Source organism: Pyrus communis, chromosome 9 (assembly GCF_963583255.1).
Source record: "Pyrus communis chromosome 9, drPyrComm1.1, whole genome shotgun sequence".
NCBI classification, from domain to species: domain Eukaryota; kingdom Viridiplantae; phylum Streptophyta; class Magnoliopsida; order Rosales; family Rosaceae; genus Pyrus; species Pyrus communis.
In genome coordinates this window covers 24867054-24883511 of record NC_084811.1, presented here as the reverse complement: position 1 = coordinate 24883511, position 16458 = coordinate 24867054, and the positions used below count along the sequence as shown (strand labels likewise).

The following is a 16458-nucleotide window of genomic DNA, read 5'->3' as shown; positions in this document are numbered from 1 at the left end:
TGAACTTTCTAGTGGGCATAAGTTGGGTTTAGGCGTGAGTTTGGACTGCGTCTAAACCATTAATTTTATTTATTTAAAGTTTTTATTTTATTTTTTATTTTTGTTAAATTTTCGTCTTGCCCATACCAGAACACGAAACTATCATCTTGATGTTCTACAAAATGTAATTTTGGTGAAAATTTTCTTATAATCCATGCCAAAAAATTCGAAAATAAGTTATAAATATAAAAGGTATTTGAATCTGAATAAAGTAACGCACTAGAAAAAGAAATTCAATGGAAAAAGAAAAAGGAAAAGGAGGGGGAAAAATGTTACGATCGGTAATTTCCTCCGATCCTGCCTGAAGTGAGTTGCTATCTATTTAGCGATTGGTTTCACTTACAATCGCTAATAGTTTAGCAATTGTGATGTGGTAAAGTCGCTATATTTCTACCGATCCCCCTCTTTTCAAATTTTTCCTCTTTATTTATTTTGTTTCTCTTACCATAACTACAAACTATCATATTCATGTTCTTCAAAATATATATTCCATGCTAAATCTATTATAATTAATATTTAAACACTTGAAATTAATGATTTAAAACCTAAATTTAAAGATACTCTCAAATTTTCAACCTAAAAAATCAATAAAAAAAATAGTTTCAGGACCTAATAAACGGTATTACGTCCAATGGTCTTCCAATATTTTCCTTAACTCCGACGCAAATATTTCCTAAAGCTGAAAATTTCAAATTTTCAAAAAAACTGTGATTTATAACCCATACTTCTCTAATCGATGTTGAGAACTTTTACAATATTCGTTATAAACTTATAAGTCAAAGTTATAGTCATTTTACTTGCACCACATGTTTCTTAAAATTAAGTTAGCACATTTCCAAGATTTTGGACACCTACAAATCTCTTTTGGAAGACCCCACTATTAGTTGTCATTTTTTCTTTCTATTTTTCAACTTCAAAAAATTAACGAAAAATAGTTTGGGGGCTTAATAAAGGATAAAATCACCGTTCTCTTCTTTTTAATGTCAACCACATTCTTTTTTATTTTTTATTTTTATGGAAGCTCTTTTTTTACGTCTGACAAGTTTGCATCAAATGGTTGCTTGACTCCAAGCCCAGCAGTGATGCGTGCTCCCTCGTCTGCAAGCGCTAGCTCGCCCTCGAGCGCCTCAGCAGCACCGCCCTCTGCATCGGCACCACCGGCAGCCCGGACCTCATCGTCGGCCTCCTCACCACCAATTCCGCAACGTCCGCACCGTTCACATTGACGAGCGCCTTAACCTTTCGTCGGTGAGGCTGCATTCTGCCAATGGCTCCGACGACAACGTGCTTGATTTGAACAGCTTATCGGACGCCGGTATGACTGCTATCAGCGACAGATTACCCAGGCTCGAAAAGCTGAGCTTAATCTGGTGCTCCAATGCCTCCAGTATCGGTCTAATTTTGCTGATAAGTGTAAATTGTTGAAATCATTGGATTTGCAGGCAAGTATTTGCTTAATTGGCTTCTAATCTCTTCTGTTATTGCTTTGTTAGAGTTGAATTTTAATGCTTGAAGTCTGCAATTCTTCGTTTGAATACTTAACTGGAAATTATTGATACATTCCTAAATGGGTTTCTTTTGGGATAATGTGTTGCAGTCTTGCTTTCGAATAATGTTATTCCTGCATTTTTAAGATTACAGAGACAGAAAGAAAATGGCTAACAGAGAATAAATGTTATTCCTTGAAGGTGAAAATTGAGTATGGACTTCGACTTGTTAGTGGCCAAAGCCAAAGTTCCATGGTTTCAACATTTTGATAGGATTCAGTTAGCTTAGAAGGGACACCGTATGTCCTGTAGTCACTATTTCTATACGAAACTGCACGGATTAACGAGTGACCATTTAGGTGTCGTCAACTTTCAGGAGGGCACCAAATCAATTTCACTAAAACAGTGGGGTACATAAAGAGAGCAACGTATATGCAACATGGTCATTGTAATCCTGGTGTCTCCATTCTCCATTTCCTCAAATTCCTTCCAATTGTCACGAATTTTTAGTTCAAGAGTAATCACTTAAAATTCAAGAACTATTACTCCAGTTTTCTCTATAATATATTATACTAATTAATAATTTTCACACATGCTATGCATATGAAGAAGAAGATATTGGGTAATAAATTAAAAACAGGGTGTGTGAGGGAAAAGAAGTGTTAAATTACAATGGGGCATTATATTAAACACAGTTGATAAAGATAAATTTCTTAATAAAAAGTATATATTAGGTGAAATGAGTTCTAAATTATAATTTTTAGGTTTGAGTTATTTTTTAAAATTTCCATTACTATCCTGTATTTATCATAAGTTTATCAAATTGCTTTAAAGTTACAGGGTAGTTGGAAATTTAAGGTAAAACAGAGAAAGATTTATGACAGTCAAAGTAAAGCAATATATATTTTTTTGGAGGAGTCATTTTTCACCTCACCGAATAATTGAGGGAATTTTTTTTCTTACCATTCTCATGATGCTTGTCAATTTATTTATCTCCGTCATATGAGTTTAAATTTGAGATTTATATAATAGATAGACACAAATTTTAAAATTTAAACTCATCAAACGATGATAAATAAGGTGGTGAACAAAAATGCATCATGAATTAAGGGTCCGTTTGAGAGTCTAGGACAATTTTTGCAGTAAGCGTAAATGTGTGTTTTTTGTTGGAAGTGCTTTCATTAAAAACATGTTAGAGCATCTCAAAAAAAAAAATTACAATTGTTACATAGACATGCAACAGTAAAAAAATGACAACAAACTCATTGAGAGACATAACAATAATTGACACCGAATGTAGCCGCCATCTCATCACTACATTTTGCGCATGGCTCATTTGAATATGCCATTTATATCTTATTCGGAACAAATCTTGTTGAATGCTTCAAATTCTAGGGTTGATGTTTAGTATTAATTAGATACTGTATACTTCAAAATGTAGGGTGTACATGCATTGAAATTAATAATGGTTGAAACTTGAAACGACACATCTTGAGTTTGAAATACTTTTAAAACTTGGCACCTCATATCCTTCACTCTTTAACAATATTTCTTAGAGTACAGAGTTGTTTATAATTTTTTTTAAAATTTATTATTATTAAGAGGATGACGAGAGTTCGAAACTATTACATTAATTTAGGTGATGAGGAGTTTCGAACATGGGATGCATGAGTAGAAATTCAACAACCTATCTACTAGAATAATAAATTACATGCAAAACAAACAAAGGGACTTAAGGCTCGAGAAATAAAAGTTACACTAGGATGTCATGAGGCCAAATGACTCTTGTTATATCAGCAACTAGAAGACATGGACAGGTTGAAGGAGCTTACTAAAAAAATATTGAACCAAATAACATGATAAAAACCCATGCAATCCAATTCATCAGCAAAAATTTATCTTTTCATTTTGTATTTTACTCTTATTCCCCATTTAATTAGTGTGAATATTTACGAATTATTAAGGAGTTTATAGCTCATTTAGTTATATTAACATTCACCCTTGTACTTGATCAAGTGCCGAGTACGACTCATTCTCCCTTAGTATCACCTATTTAAAAATAAGTATGCAAATTACTCAAATTTTATGATCCCAATTGGTCTAGAGTGCTTCCATAAAAAGTAATTGTACAACTCAAACTTTTAAATCTATAAATTGTATAAATAAAGTGAGAAGACAAAAAGGGTGAAACTTTCAAAATGCTAAATTTTGCCCTTCTCTTAACTAGAATTCTAAAATATTAAAATTAATTAGTTAGAGTTAAAATAGTAATTTTAAAATATAATCACTTATGGCTCGTTTACTAATCTCTAATCAGAAAGAGAAGAATTGAATCAAGTAGTAGGAATGGGAAGGAATCAGAATTGAATTCCTATTGAAGTTGTTTACTAAAGTGTTTTGGAATCAAAGAATAAATGGTAATAATTTCATATAAGTTGTTTACTAATATGCATGAAGCAGACTGAAAGTTAATATGATTACTAAAATACCCTTGTCCTAAAAGAATTATGTTATATACTAATTAATAAAAAAATTAAATGCACATTTCTGTCAAGGTTAAACATACTACAATGTACGTTAAAATCCCTTTCTCAGAATTTTAATTATTCCAATATTAGTTAAACATTGGGGTATCCTGTTATCGAAATGCATTTTCGCATTTTTAGTTACGTGAATGTGTCATTAGTGGGTGGTTATTTCATTTTGTATTTTTATATTTTTAATTAAAAAAATAGATCCACCAAAAAAAAATTTAAAAATAGAAAAATTTGTCTTGAATTTAACATTGAAAAAAAACTAATTGTCACACACGTAGACGTGTGCCTCGAGGCTATTGTTTAGTGAAACCAAAGTATTTTTTTCATTAGTAAACTAAACACAGGCCTTTTTTTTTTTTTTTTTTTTTTTTTTTAACCCAAAAGAAAATCATGGTTACTGTTCTTCCTGCAAAACTTGAAATTTTAAGCCATGTGAAAGGCCAGCCAAAAGGCCCAAAGTTAGCAGTCTCTCATACGCACACGGCCCAAACCACCTGAAAACTGCGCCGCTACCAGAGCCAGCAAAACATAAAGGCCCAGATCAACCTGTTATTTGAGGCAAGAAACAAGGGCAATACAGTCCATTCACCCTGGCCGAAATTGAAAATTAAAATCGAACAATCATGACCGTCCGATGTAACATTCTTTGAACTTTGAAGAAGAGCCGTAGATATATTTATAGAGAGAGAGCGCCTCTCGAAATTTCAAATCTCACTCTCATCCCGCTCTCCTCCCATTTCAGACCAGTAGAGAGAGAGAGAGAGAGAGAGAGAGAGAGAGAGATAAAGAGAGAGAGATTTGCGGGAAGCGGATCTACTACAAGTGAGCCCATCATAGGTGCGTCCGATTCTCCGTCGCCTTCTCGCCACCGCATAAGAATGTCCGGCCGCCACGAGAAAGAGAAGGGCGTTAACGTCCAGGTCCTTCTCCGCTGCAGGTATTTACCCTTTCCCGCACTTCATGTCTCTCTTTAGGGTTAGATTTCTTGAAAATCGTTATAAGGCGACATTTTTGAATCTTTGAAATCCCTAATTACTTATCGATTTTGTTAATTGTTACTTATATTGTTGATTTAGGCCGTTTAGTGAGGATGAGTTGCGGAGCAATGCCCCGCAGGTTATTACTTGCAATGAGTACCAGAGGGAAGTGGCCGTGTCTCAGAACATTGCCGGAAAACACATCGATAGGGTTTTCACTTTCGATAAGGTCTTTTCCTGCAACCCAAGTATTGTCTTCTTTAATGTAGATTTTTCGGGTTTTCGAAATTTTGTAATTGGTATGGTTATGGTCAAAATTTTAATTTCTGTGGCTTCTACTTGTAGGTTTTTGGTCCTAATGCTCAGCAAAGAGATCTTTATGATCAAGCTGTGATTCCAATAGTGCACGAAGTCTTGGAAGGCTTCAACTGTACCATTTTTGCGTATGGGCAAACTGGTACCGGTAAGACATACACAATGGAGGGTGAATGCAAAAGGGCAAAGGTATGGTGTTTCAGTCTTGTATTGAGTTTTGTGGTGCTGTTGTCCAAGTTTTTGTCATTAAATTTTTTTGATGTCATGGCCTATTTAAACAGACTGGGCCTAATGGAGAATTGCCTCCCGAGGCTGGAGTTATTCCGAGGGCTGTCCAGCAGATTTTCGATACCCTTGAGGGTCAGAATGCAGAGTACAGTGTGAAAGTCACTTTCTTAGAGCTTTACAACGAAGAGATTACCGATCTTCTTGCTCCAGAGGAACTTAATAGAGTTTCTTTGGAAGATAAGCAGAAAAAGCAGCTGCCTCTGATGGAGGATGGGAAGGGTGGAGTCCTTGTAAGAGGTTTGGAGGAGGAAATTGTGACGAGTGCGAATGAGATTTTCACTCTACTCGAAAGAGGGTCTTCTAAACGTCGTACTGCTGAAACTTTATTGAACAAGCAGTCAAGGTAATGCAAATGCTTCTTTGACCGACTTCATGTATTCAGTGTCAACTTTTGTTCATGGTATTTTACTTTGTCAATTTCAGTCGGTCACATTCTCTCTTTTCCATCACCATACACATTAAAGAAGCAACCCCTGAAGGTGAAGAGTTGATAAAATGCGGAAAGTTGAATCTGGTTGATTTGGCCGGCTCAGAAAATATTTCTCGTTCGGGTGCTCGAGAGGTGCAATTCAGTTTGACTGTTCAAGTTTGTTTGTAGTGATGGGAATTGCTCTTTTAAGTTTATGCTTAAACTGTTCTTAATTTTGCGCTCTCACAATTATTAGGGTCGCGCAAGGGAAGCCGGAGAAATCAACAAAAGCTTACTGACTTTAGGGCGAGTAATCAACGCCCTGGTGGAACATCTTGGGCATATCCCATACAGGTTTGCTAAGCACTTGTTTGCTGTTATCTCTATGCCTATACTCGTTGTTCTTCCCAATTCTAATAACAGAGTCGTATTTGAAATCAGGGATAGTAAGCTAACACGGTTACTTCGGGATTCACTTGGAGGAAGAACAAAGACGTGCATCATAGCTACAGTATCGCCTGCTGTGCACTGTCTTGAGGAAACTTTGAGTACGCTGGATTATGCACACAGAGCAAAAAATATAAGAAATAAACCTGAGGTTTGTTATTTCATAATGGTACCCATAGTTTCTTTATCTGATATGATTCTCCACTGTGATCTTTTTGGTCAACTCTACAACAATTGTCTAAGAGAAGTTTGTTGTTGGTGCATAGAAAACTACAGGCTCTATTGTTACTGGAATAAATACAATAATGAATTCGTCTTCTTGGCAAATTTGTACACCGTTACATGCCTATAGGAGTGATTACTGTTGTTTTGTGAATTTGTTGTTACAAACTTATAGGAGCGATTACTGTTGGTTCCACAAGTAATATGTCTTTTCTTCTGTGAAGACTATAGTTTGGATGAGTTTACAATCCTCACTTTTTATGTTTGTATTTCTTGTTATTTGGTGTTATTGCACAATGGCACTGTTGTATGTGATCTGTGTTAAGTGTTGAAACCTTTTGTATTCTAATGCTTCATAAAATGATGAAGAGCTGTATTTCAACCATTTGTAGGTGAACCAAAAAATGATGAAATCAACTCTTATCAAGGATCTTTATGGTGAAATTGAACGGCTTAAGGCAGGTCAGACACTTTGGCTGCCGGTTTAAGTAAAGTGTCTCTGTAATTTCATATGGTGATTGTTTCTAATATTGTGATTGTGTTCAGAGGTGTATGCTGCGCGTGAGAAGAATGGTGTTTATATCCCGAAGGAGCGATACTATCAGGAAGAAAGTGAAAGGAAGGTATAATATTTTTCTTTAGCTTGTTAAGGATATTATTTGTGTCTGGATCTGTCTGATATCTTTTCTGAGGCACTTCTGTACAATGTTTGTTTGCTGCTTTCTAGAAGGCTGTGCTTACTTACTTTTTGTATTTGTGAAACTTAACTTCTCTTTTCTCCATTTTTTGTTTGTGGTGGGTGTGGGGGGTTGCTATGTTTGCTATTATGGCTTTGCATAAACAAGTCTTTCCATATTTTTGAAAGACATTGTACCTTTCATCGATTAGCTGATTCTGGGGTCTTGTTAATTTTGTTTTGCTGTACTAATTCCCTTTTTTCTTGTGTGTAGTCCATGGCTGATCAGATTGAGAACATGGGGGTTGTAATAGAAAACCATCAGAAGGTTTGTCCATACGATATTTTTTTAAAGATAAGTCATTGACTTATTTCTGGTTTTTTAGCGATATCTAACTTCATTTTTACATGTGGCATGTTATAAACAGCAATTTGAGGAGTTGCAGAATAAATATGATCTCCAGGTTCGACAGTGTTATGATTTGAGTAGCAAACTTGATTCAACTGAGGTGAGCTATCTTCATCTACTCATGTTCATGGTATTTTGGGAAAGGATTTTTTTGCTATAGATTCTGAAAGCTCATTGTAAAACGATGTTGCAGAAAACTTTGAACCATACCACTAAGTTGCTTTCTATCACTGAGGAAGAATTGATGAAATGCCGATATGCTTTGAAGGAGAGGGATTTTATCATTTCCGAGCAGAAGAAAGCTGGTCTGTCTCTGAATCCTTAATTTCTTGAACTTGATTGTTTTCTGCATTTGTGTTTGTTTTGATATTATTGAATGCATGGCAGAAAATGCTTTGGCTCAGCAAGCATGCAATTTGCAGTCTGACTTGGAGAAAGCACTTCACGATAATGCATCCTTGTTTCTAAAAATTGGTTTGTAGCCCTCAACAAGCAATTATATTTAAGTTATTTTAATTGTCAAACAAATTTACTAAGTCTTTGTATTTATGATGTGATACTGTGCAGGTAGAGAGGACAAGCTGAGCGCTGATAATAGGTTGGTAGTGAATAATTACCAGGAAGATCTTGCCAAACAAGTTGGTTCTCTTTGCAATATTGTAGCAACATCGATGTCTCATCAGAATGAACACCTTCAGTGTGTAGAGAATCTTTGTCATTCGTTTTTAAGTGCACATGTTAAGGTATCATTTGAAACTTTCCCTTGCTTTTCTCTCTTATGAGGTTCGTTTATGTTAGGATTGTTTTTTAATGATGTCTTCTTGCTTTTGGACTTCTTGATTTTAGGCAATTATGGACATGAAAAGTAAATTGACATCTTCAAGGACTTTGTATCTTTCTCATATTGAGGCAGTGCAAAATGTTGTGCGTTTGCACAAGGCGAGCTCTAATGCTGGTCTAGAGGAAATTTCATGTTTGGCTTCTTCTAATGTGCAGTCTGTTGAAGAAGTGGGTAGCAATGATGGAGTTCCCCTGTTGCACATATCAGTTTTGTACCATGGATATTTTCTTGTTGCCGCTATCCATTTTTACCAACTTTATTTTTTTATTTTCTTGGAATCAGTTTCTAACTTCAGAGGCTGGTGAAGCAGCTACAATATTTGAGGATCTTCAGAGCGGTCTCTCAACACAGCAGGGTGAAATGACAGCTTTTGCTAAGGAATTGAAACAGGTCCTGCTCTGACATCTACCCTATTACATTTATAATTTAATCTACGAAAATTAAGTTTGTAGCACATCAGTTATTTGCATAGCATGGGGGAAAAATAACTTTGCTTTTTCAATATCTTCTTATTTGGTTTCTGCACAACAGAGATTCAATTCGAGTATTAAGCAAATAAAAGACATTTCTGAGTACTCTCAAGGATTCCTACACAAGCTTTTGGAAGAATCAAAGAGGCTTGAAGATCATGTGGGGCAGACCAATGATATTAAATTAAATAGCATTGCTGAATTTCAGAAGGCTTATGAGGTATAGACAATTACTGTACAGATATATCTGCATTGATATATTTTCTTCTGAAAAATTTCTGACATCCCAAGTGTATGTCACACAGGAGCAATCAAAATCTGATGCAGAGAAGCTTATTGCTGATATCTCTAGTTTAGTCTCCATTCACATGTGCCGTCAGAAAGAGATGGTTTGTTTCCATTGTTGGTTCATTATAATTTTCTCCAAATTAAGATTTTTATTCATTCTCATTCTGAAATGAATGACTGTTGAACTGACAGGTGGATGCCAAGCTTGTTGGTTTCAGAGAAAGTGCTATTGCAGACAAGTATTTCATGGACGGTCATGTTTCCTCCATGGAGGGTATTACCACAGACGCAAAAAGAAAATGGCTGGAATTTTCAATGCAAGCGGAAAATGATGCTAAGGATGGTGTTGACTATTCTGCTGCTAAGCATTGCCGCATGGAGGTCATTCTACAAAAAAGGTAAGTGTATCATTTTTCGTGCCGACTCTTGATCCATATTCTTTTTATTCTTGAATGCTGATGTTTGTTCTGTTCTTTTATTTGTTAGTGTAAGTACTGCTGATACAGCTTTGGAGCACTGGAAAAAGACACAGGAGTCTGTGAATGATATGGGAAATAAACATGTTTCAGCTATGCTGTCACTTATCAGGTAGGGAAACCTTTTTCACATCTTGTTCATCAGGGATTTGTTGCTTTTGCTTAAGTTTTGTATGGGCAACCCCATTAGTCTTCTTGAAAAGAAAATGTACTGGAGAACGAACTGTGCTTCTTAAATTTAACAGATAAAAGGGCCTTTACTTTTAAACAATAAGGGGACATGTTTATCATTCTTATAACATCATAGATTTTGTTTGTTCCATTTCATGTCAATTACCCTTAATCCTTAAATATTTCTTATTGCAGAAATGCTTCGGACGGTAATGAGCAACATGATGTCGAGATCAATTCAGTGAGGGCTGCAGTTGAGCAAGATGTGGCAAAGAATAGTGATGATATCGTTCAGCATGTTGATAGTAAGTTTTCGTTGTCTTACTTTAATATATTCTGAATCTGTCGAGCAGTGATGAGTTGTGTTCAAATGTTTTGTGATCTTTCTTATAATTGTATTGTTCTAGCAATAAACGTTGCCATGATCTAACTGGTCAACAATTGCCTGCTAGTAGTACACATTCCAAAACCTTTCCAGGTTTCGAAACTGGTTGTTACAGTGTAAAACCTACAACTGACTCATTGTTTCATGTTTGAATTTGAAAAATGAAGTTGGGCAACGATGATGAAATGTAGGCAAAATTTAATGCATTGGAGATCTGAATATGTGCGGTGTAGTGGTTTTGTATCCGTGTTTCTATTGGCTTTGGTTATTAAGAGTCGTACAGACTTCCTAAGCATAATATTTTATCGAATTCTCCTACAGGTGTGTGTGAGCAGGAGCAGGAATCTATATCTAAAATCTTGGAGACTATCAAGGCTCATTCAAACACCCTTGAGACTTTACGGGAGGGTCACTCGGGCCAAGCTGTGTCAATTGAGGAGAGGGCACGGGATACCTTCCAGAACCATTATTTGGTGAGCTTTCTTTCCACACAACTTGTTATTGTGATGTACAAATCAGTCAAGACCATATTCAGAAGGGGAAATAAATTGTGCTTGAACACTTTCTCCTACTTGTCAACCGATGTATAGTAAAGGGAAGAGTAACAAGATATCGAGCATTTTTATTCTTCTTAGTTTGTGCGCTCATTTACAATTCGGTTCATGATTTATGTTTTGATGAATGTGTAGGACTATGAACCTAGTGGATCTACGCCAGAAAAGTCTGAGCCGGAAGTTCCAAGCAAGGGCACCATTGAGTCACTTCGAGCCATGCCAATGGAAGCTCTTGTGGAGGAGTTCCGGGAAAACAATTCCTACGAGTCATTCGATGTGAAGGAGTTGAAACCGTCGCTTATACCTCGCACTCCGCTTACACAACTGAACTAAATGTGGCGCGATGATCATCGCTCGATTACCTGCATGAAATGGAATTTGTATTTGTATCATTATCTTACACTTTTTCTTGCTTCTGAGAAATATAATGTAGCAGAGAGTAGTGGAAGTTGGGGGTGTATGGTTTGCTCCTGGTGCAGTCGGTGTACCAATGAATCCAGTCTTTGGATTTAGCAGTGTAGCTCGATATACATAGGAATTTATATTGGAGGCAGAAAAAACCTACATCTGTTTAATTTTATTCAATCAATGGGGTTGTGTTCAACCACATTTGCCTCTCTTTGCAAGTTTATCTTTCTTTTTGCTTTTACGTTGATTTCGTTATCTCCTTCCATGCCGGCCATGATTTCGCAGTTGCTGCCGGTGCCACCAATCTCTTCCTCTTCCTCTCCCTTCTCTTATTGTCTCTGTACTGGTGAATGCAAATGTTGAAATAAAACTTATAGCATTGTCCTTTGTCTAAGAGCTCATGAGTAGAACTTGCCTCCAAAAACCGACCTGTAACTTGCAAGTTAAGTACGCTTAAATATAGTCTTAAATTATATCCTCCCAAACCTCTTGAATTTATGATAACCTGATTTCGAGAAAGAAAAAGGGAATATACCCTAATTCCATTTTACTTTTAAAACAAAAAAAAGTCAGTATCCGAAGTTTCAAGTTCGATTATCGTAGAAACTTGAAACAAGATCTTTATATTATATTTGCGTATGATGTAATGAAAAATTCTATGATGCTCCGGAGTATAAGATAGTTCGAGCTTTTTAACCTTTAGATTTAGATTTTTTAATTTTAAATAAAGATCTAATGCTTCAAAAACCATGTTTCAGATCATCGTAGAAAATCCGTGACGTGCTGTCTCATTCTGAAACTACAAACTCCAAGACTGTTTGAAACATTGTCAACTCCCACAACCTTGTTATGCTCAAACTGAAAAACCAGACCTTCCTTGTCCCCAACCATGGCATCCTCAGACTCCCATTGTTCTCCACAGCTCCTGCTGTTACAGACACCACGGCTGTCCCTGCCCAACCTCCTTTTCCCCGAACTCTGGACCCCAAATTCTATGTCAACGTCCTGCTCAGCTCCAGAAACATCTTTCACATCCGACAAGTCCATGCCCAAGTGACTGCCAATGGAATGCTCCAAAACCTCACCGTTGCAAACAAGCTGCTTTATATGTACACCCAGCAGAGGGTGCTGGGTGAAGCTTATGCTCTGTTTGGTGGGATGGAGGAGAAAGATGCAGTTTCTTGGAGTGTAATGGTTGGTGGGTTTGTGAAGGCTGGTGATTTTACCAATGGTTTTGCAACATTTAGGGAGCTTATTCGAGGCGGTGTTTCGCCGGATAACTATACGTTGCCTTTTGTGATTAGGGTTTGTAGGGATTTGATGGACCTGCAAATGGGCAGGTTGGTTCATGGCATTGTGTTGAAACACGGGTTGGTTTCGGATAATTTTGTTTGCGCTGCGCTCGTGGACATGTATGCAAAATGTACTGTTATCGATGATGCCCGCCAACTGTTTGATAATATGCAGAGCAGGGATCTTGTGAGTTGGACAGTGATGATTGGTGCATTTGCTGAGTGCAGGAATGCTGATGAGGCTTTGGTTTTGTTTGATCGGATGGTTGATGGAGGTCTTTTACCAGATAAGGTTGCTATGGCTACTGTTGTTAATGCTTGTGCAAAATTGGGGGCTATGCATAAAGCCAGGCTTGTTCATGATTATATATGTAGGAATAAGTTTTCGTTGGATGTGATCTTAGGAACGGCGATGATTGATATGTATGCTAAGTGCGGATGTGTTGATTCTGCTAGGGAAATTTTTGATGGGATGCACGTAAAGAATGTTATAACATGGAGTGCTATGATTGCAGCTTATGGTTATCATGGGCACGGCCGAAAAGCTATTGATATTTTTGAAATGATGTTAAGCAGTGGAGTGTCACCAAATGCAATAACTTTTATTTCGCTATTATATGCTTGTAGTCATTCAGGCTTGATCGAAGAGGGTCTTCGGTTTTTCTCTTCGATGTGGGATGAATATGCTGTCAGAGCAGATGTCAAACATTATACTTGTATGGTTGATCTCTTGGGCCGTGCTGGGAGACTTGATGACGCCTTAAAATTAGTCGAGAGCACGGCAGTTGAGAAAGATGAGGGGTTATGGGGAGCTTTTCTTGGCGCATGTAGAATCCATGGGAATGTAGACCTGGCAAAAAAGGTAGTGAATTCTCTTCTTGAACTACAGCCAGAAAACGCGGGGCATTATGTATTGCTTTCAAATATATATGCACGAGAAGGTAGGTGGAAGGAAATGTCAAAAATGAGAGATCTGATGACCCAGAGGAAATTGAAGAAAATTCCGGGTTTGACTTGGATTGAAGTGGATAACAAAATTTACCAATTTAGCGTGGGCGATAGGTCTCATCCATGGTCAGAAAAGATTTATGCGATGATCAAGAGTTTGAATGAGAAGTTGGAACTGGCTGGTTATGTCCCAGATACAAATTTTGTGTTACATGATGTTGACGAGGAAGTGAAGTTGGGTATGTTGTCTTCACATAGTGAGAAGTTGGCAATTGCATTTGGTCTTCTTGCCACTGCTGATGGAACTCCGATCAGAATTACAAAAAATCTTAGGGTTTGTGGTGACTGCCACTCGTTTATCAAGTTTGTATCGGCTATAACACAAAGGGTTATCATTGTTCGAGATGCAAATCGGTTTCACCACTTCAAAGAAGGGGCATGCTCATGTGGAGATTATTGGTAATCACATATTTGACGATAATTTAGGTTAGTTTTCCCAAAGTCAAAATAAAAAGTTGAGATTTCCTCTCTTGCTTTATTTTCCATCTCATGATATAATTATGCAATATCAATTTAAAAGACATTTAGGTTTTCAATTTTCTAGTGAGTTTATGTCTTTAATAGCACATCATATATTATACACGGATCCACTAAAAGTTTCTTGAACGACATAGATAAAATATGAAAATCTGGATTGTTCTTTACAGGCGGCTTTAGCCAATTTATCTGAGCTGCAAGTGTTCATCTCAACATCTAACATCTGAATCATTGTTCAATAGATAATTTAGGAAGAGGAAAAGGAAAAGTCAGTATGTTTATTATAGTTCTTTTGAAGAGAATACATGGGTAGTTATATAAGACTCAAATCTGCTCTGGAAATTAGCCTTGAATTAAGCTAATCAGACATGAGTTTGGTTTATTGAAATTTCTTCCTACAAATTCTAGAAACTATTGTTTTTGTTGTCACCCAAATGTATTAAGGCTCATCGTGTGGTGACGTCTGGTATGCCATCTTAGTAGTCTCTTGTGTGTTGTGGAGGTACATGATGACATCCTGTTTGTAGGCACATAATGCTTAAGTGGGAACGGGGCAATAATATTTTTCAGTTGTTTTTCTAGGGGAGCATCAGCATTAAAAAATTTAGTACAATATTTTTCTTTCAATGTGAATGATAATTTTGAAAGTAAAAGAGATCGTAACAAGAAAATAATTCAAGTCTTGACGTAGTTTGGTGGTTATGTTGTTCTTTTATATGTTCAGTTCTTAATTATGTTTTTAATTAGTAACAAGTTTGACATGATTATCATCTTTACTACAACTTGTGATTAAAATTTTAAGATAGTCTCCCTTCGGATATTTGGTCCCCTGATTAGAACACAGGTGATCTGGTTTTCTAAATTAAATAATATGATTGTTATTTAGTTTCGTATTGTTATTGGGATTGTTGTGTCTGTTTAACCCTTTAAGGGTTATGATTAGTATATTTTGAATCTACATTTTCTCAATAAGCATAAACTTGGAAAACATCAACTCCCCAAGCATCGTTGTTTCCTTTGTTCTCTTAGTCTTTTGGTTCTTGAAATGTTCCTTTTGTGTTACTCTACGTTTACCTTTCCCAGCCCCATCTAGTTCCCTTGTTTCACAATGGTCCACTGAACGTCAAGACCGTGTCATCCTCTCTTCAGGAGGATGTGGACAAGCTTAGAATTTACAAGTTTGCAAAAGACCGTAGACCTAGCTGGGCAGGTAGGGATGTCACCTATCCATAAGTGATTGTGTGACCATTTAGGGTACCCAACAGTTAGAATGTCACAATCTATCTGTTGTGTTAGAATGTCACAATCCATCAGTTGTGTTCCTTTGTAATTTTCGCTTTTGCACTTAAATTAATAGCAACGACAATGTGGGTGAACTTGTCATGGATGAAGGGAACCCTATAAATGTTGTCTATTAGTCGATCCTAGGCTTCTAGCTATAGATCAAACTCAGAAACAGAACAACTCCCATCTATTTGTGTCTCACCAGCAACTGTTTTGTACTTTAACGAGACAAATACCTGCTATAGTTAGTCATAGAGGGACTTGAATTCAATTGAATTCTACCAAACCTAGAGGCAGTAATTACAAACCAAAGTTTAGACCCCTTCCTCAACCATTTAGTGATAAAACAACCCAATCACTGATCCTATTTGTCGAAAACTTATATTTGTAAATTATTAGCTATACCTGATTCTGAGGTATTGTGGAACTAATGATGCTTATCCACCTTGGTAGCACTACTGTTATAGTCTTTTGGATCCTTCATTTTTATGATTATCCTAATTATTAGTTCAATTGATGTTTGACACAAGGAAGACAGGAATTTTCTGAGTTGCTTTCTAGCTATAAACTATGCCAATGCATGATTTAGAGAAAGAACACAAATTATGAAATATTGTATTCGAAGCTTTTGAAACCTCCATTGCTTTGAATTTGTTCTGGACAATAAAATAGCTTTTGGTACAAAAATAAAAACAAAAGTTCTGTGGTGAGACCTGCAAGCTGTTGATTCCATACATCATCTATATCAGGGTGTATTTGTGGCTGCTTTTGGAATGGCTAGAAGGTGGTTTCTGCCAACCATAAGCACTTCAGTCTATGTTTAGTAAGAAAACTTAAAATGTTTCCAAGTCACACAAACAATTTCTAGAGAAGCACTCCCAACTGCTTTTCCAGGAAGCATTTGAATTTTTAATAATAATTTCAACGTGCTTTTAAAGAAAATCACTTCTAGCAGAAACCCTTATGATGAACAAAAGTGCTCCTTATGTAAGCAGTCC

General features: G+C 36.5%; 2 protein-coding genes across 2 annotated transcripts; both read left to right on the top strand.

The window, feature by feature from the left end:
• The first annotated feature begins 4837 nt into the window (after window positions 1–4837).
• Window positions 4838–11590, top strand: LOC137745927 (kinesin-like protein KIN-5C). The gene is made up of 23 exons (XM_068485958.1): window positions 4838–5000; window positions 5140–5269; window positions 5386–5544; window positions 5637–5986; window positions 6067–6205; window positions 6309–6406; window positions 6494–6650; window positions 7114–7183; window positions 7268–7344; window positions 7672–7725; window positions 7826–7906; window positions 8000–8111; window positions 8194–8280; window positions 8374–8549; window positions 8653–8814; window positions 8930–9037; window positions 9179–9337; window positions 9423–9506; window positions 9598–9803; window positions 9892–9993; window positions 10248–10357; window positions 10759–10910; window positions 11127–11590. The coding sequence occupies exons 1-23, from the start codon at window positions 4942–4944 to the stop codon at window positions 11322–11324; spliced, it is 3030 nt and encodes a 1009-aa protein (XP_068342059.1). The 5' UTR covers window positions 4838–4941; the 3' UTR covers window positions 11325–11590.
• An 877-nt stretch (window positions 11591–12467) lies between these two features.
• On the top strand, window positions 12468–14102 carry LOC137744566 (putative pentatricopeptide repeat-containing protein At3g23330). Its single transcript, XM_068484349.1, has one exon. It carries the CDS (start codon window positions 12468–12470, stop codon window positions 14100–14102), a length of 1635 nt encoding a protein of 544 aa, XP_068340450.1.
• Window positions 14103–16458: the final 2356 nt, after the last annotated feature.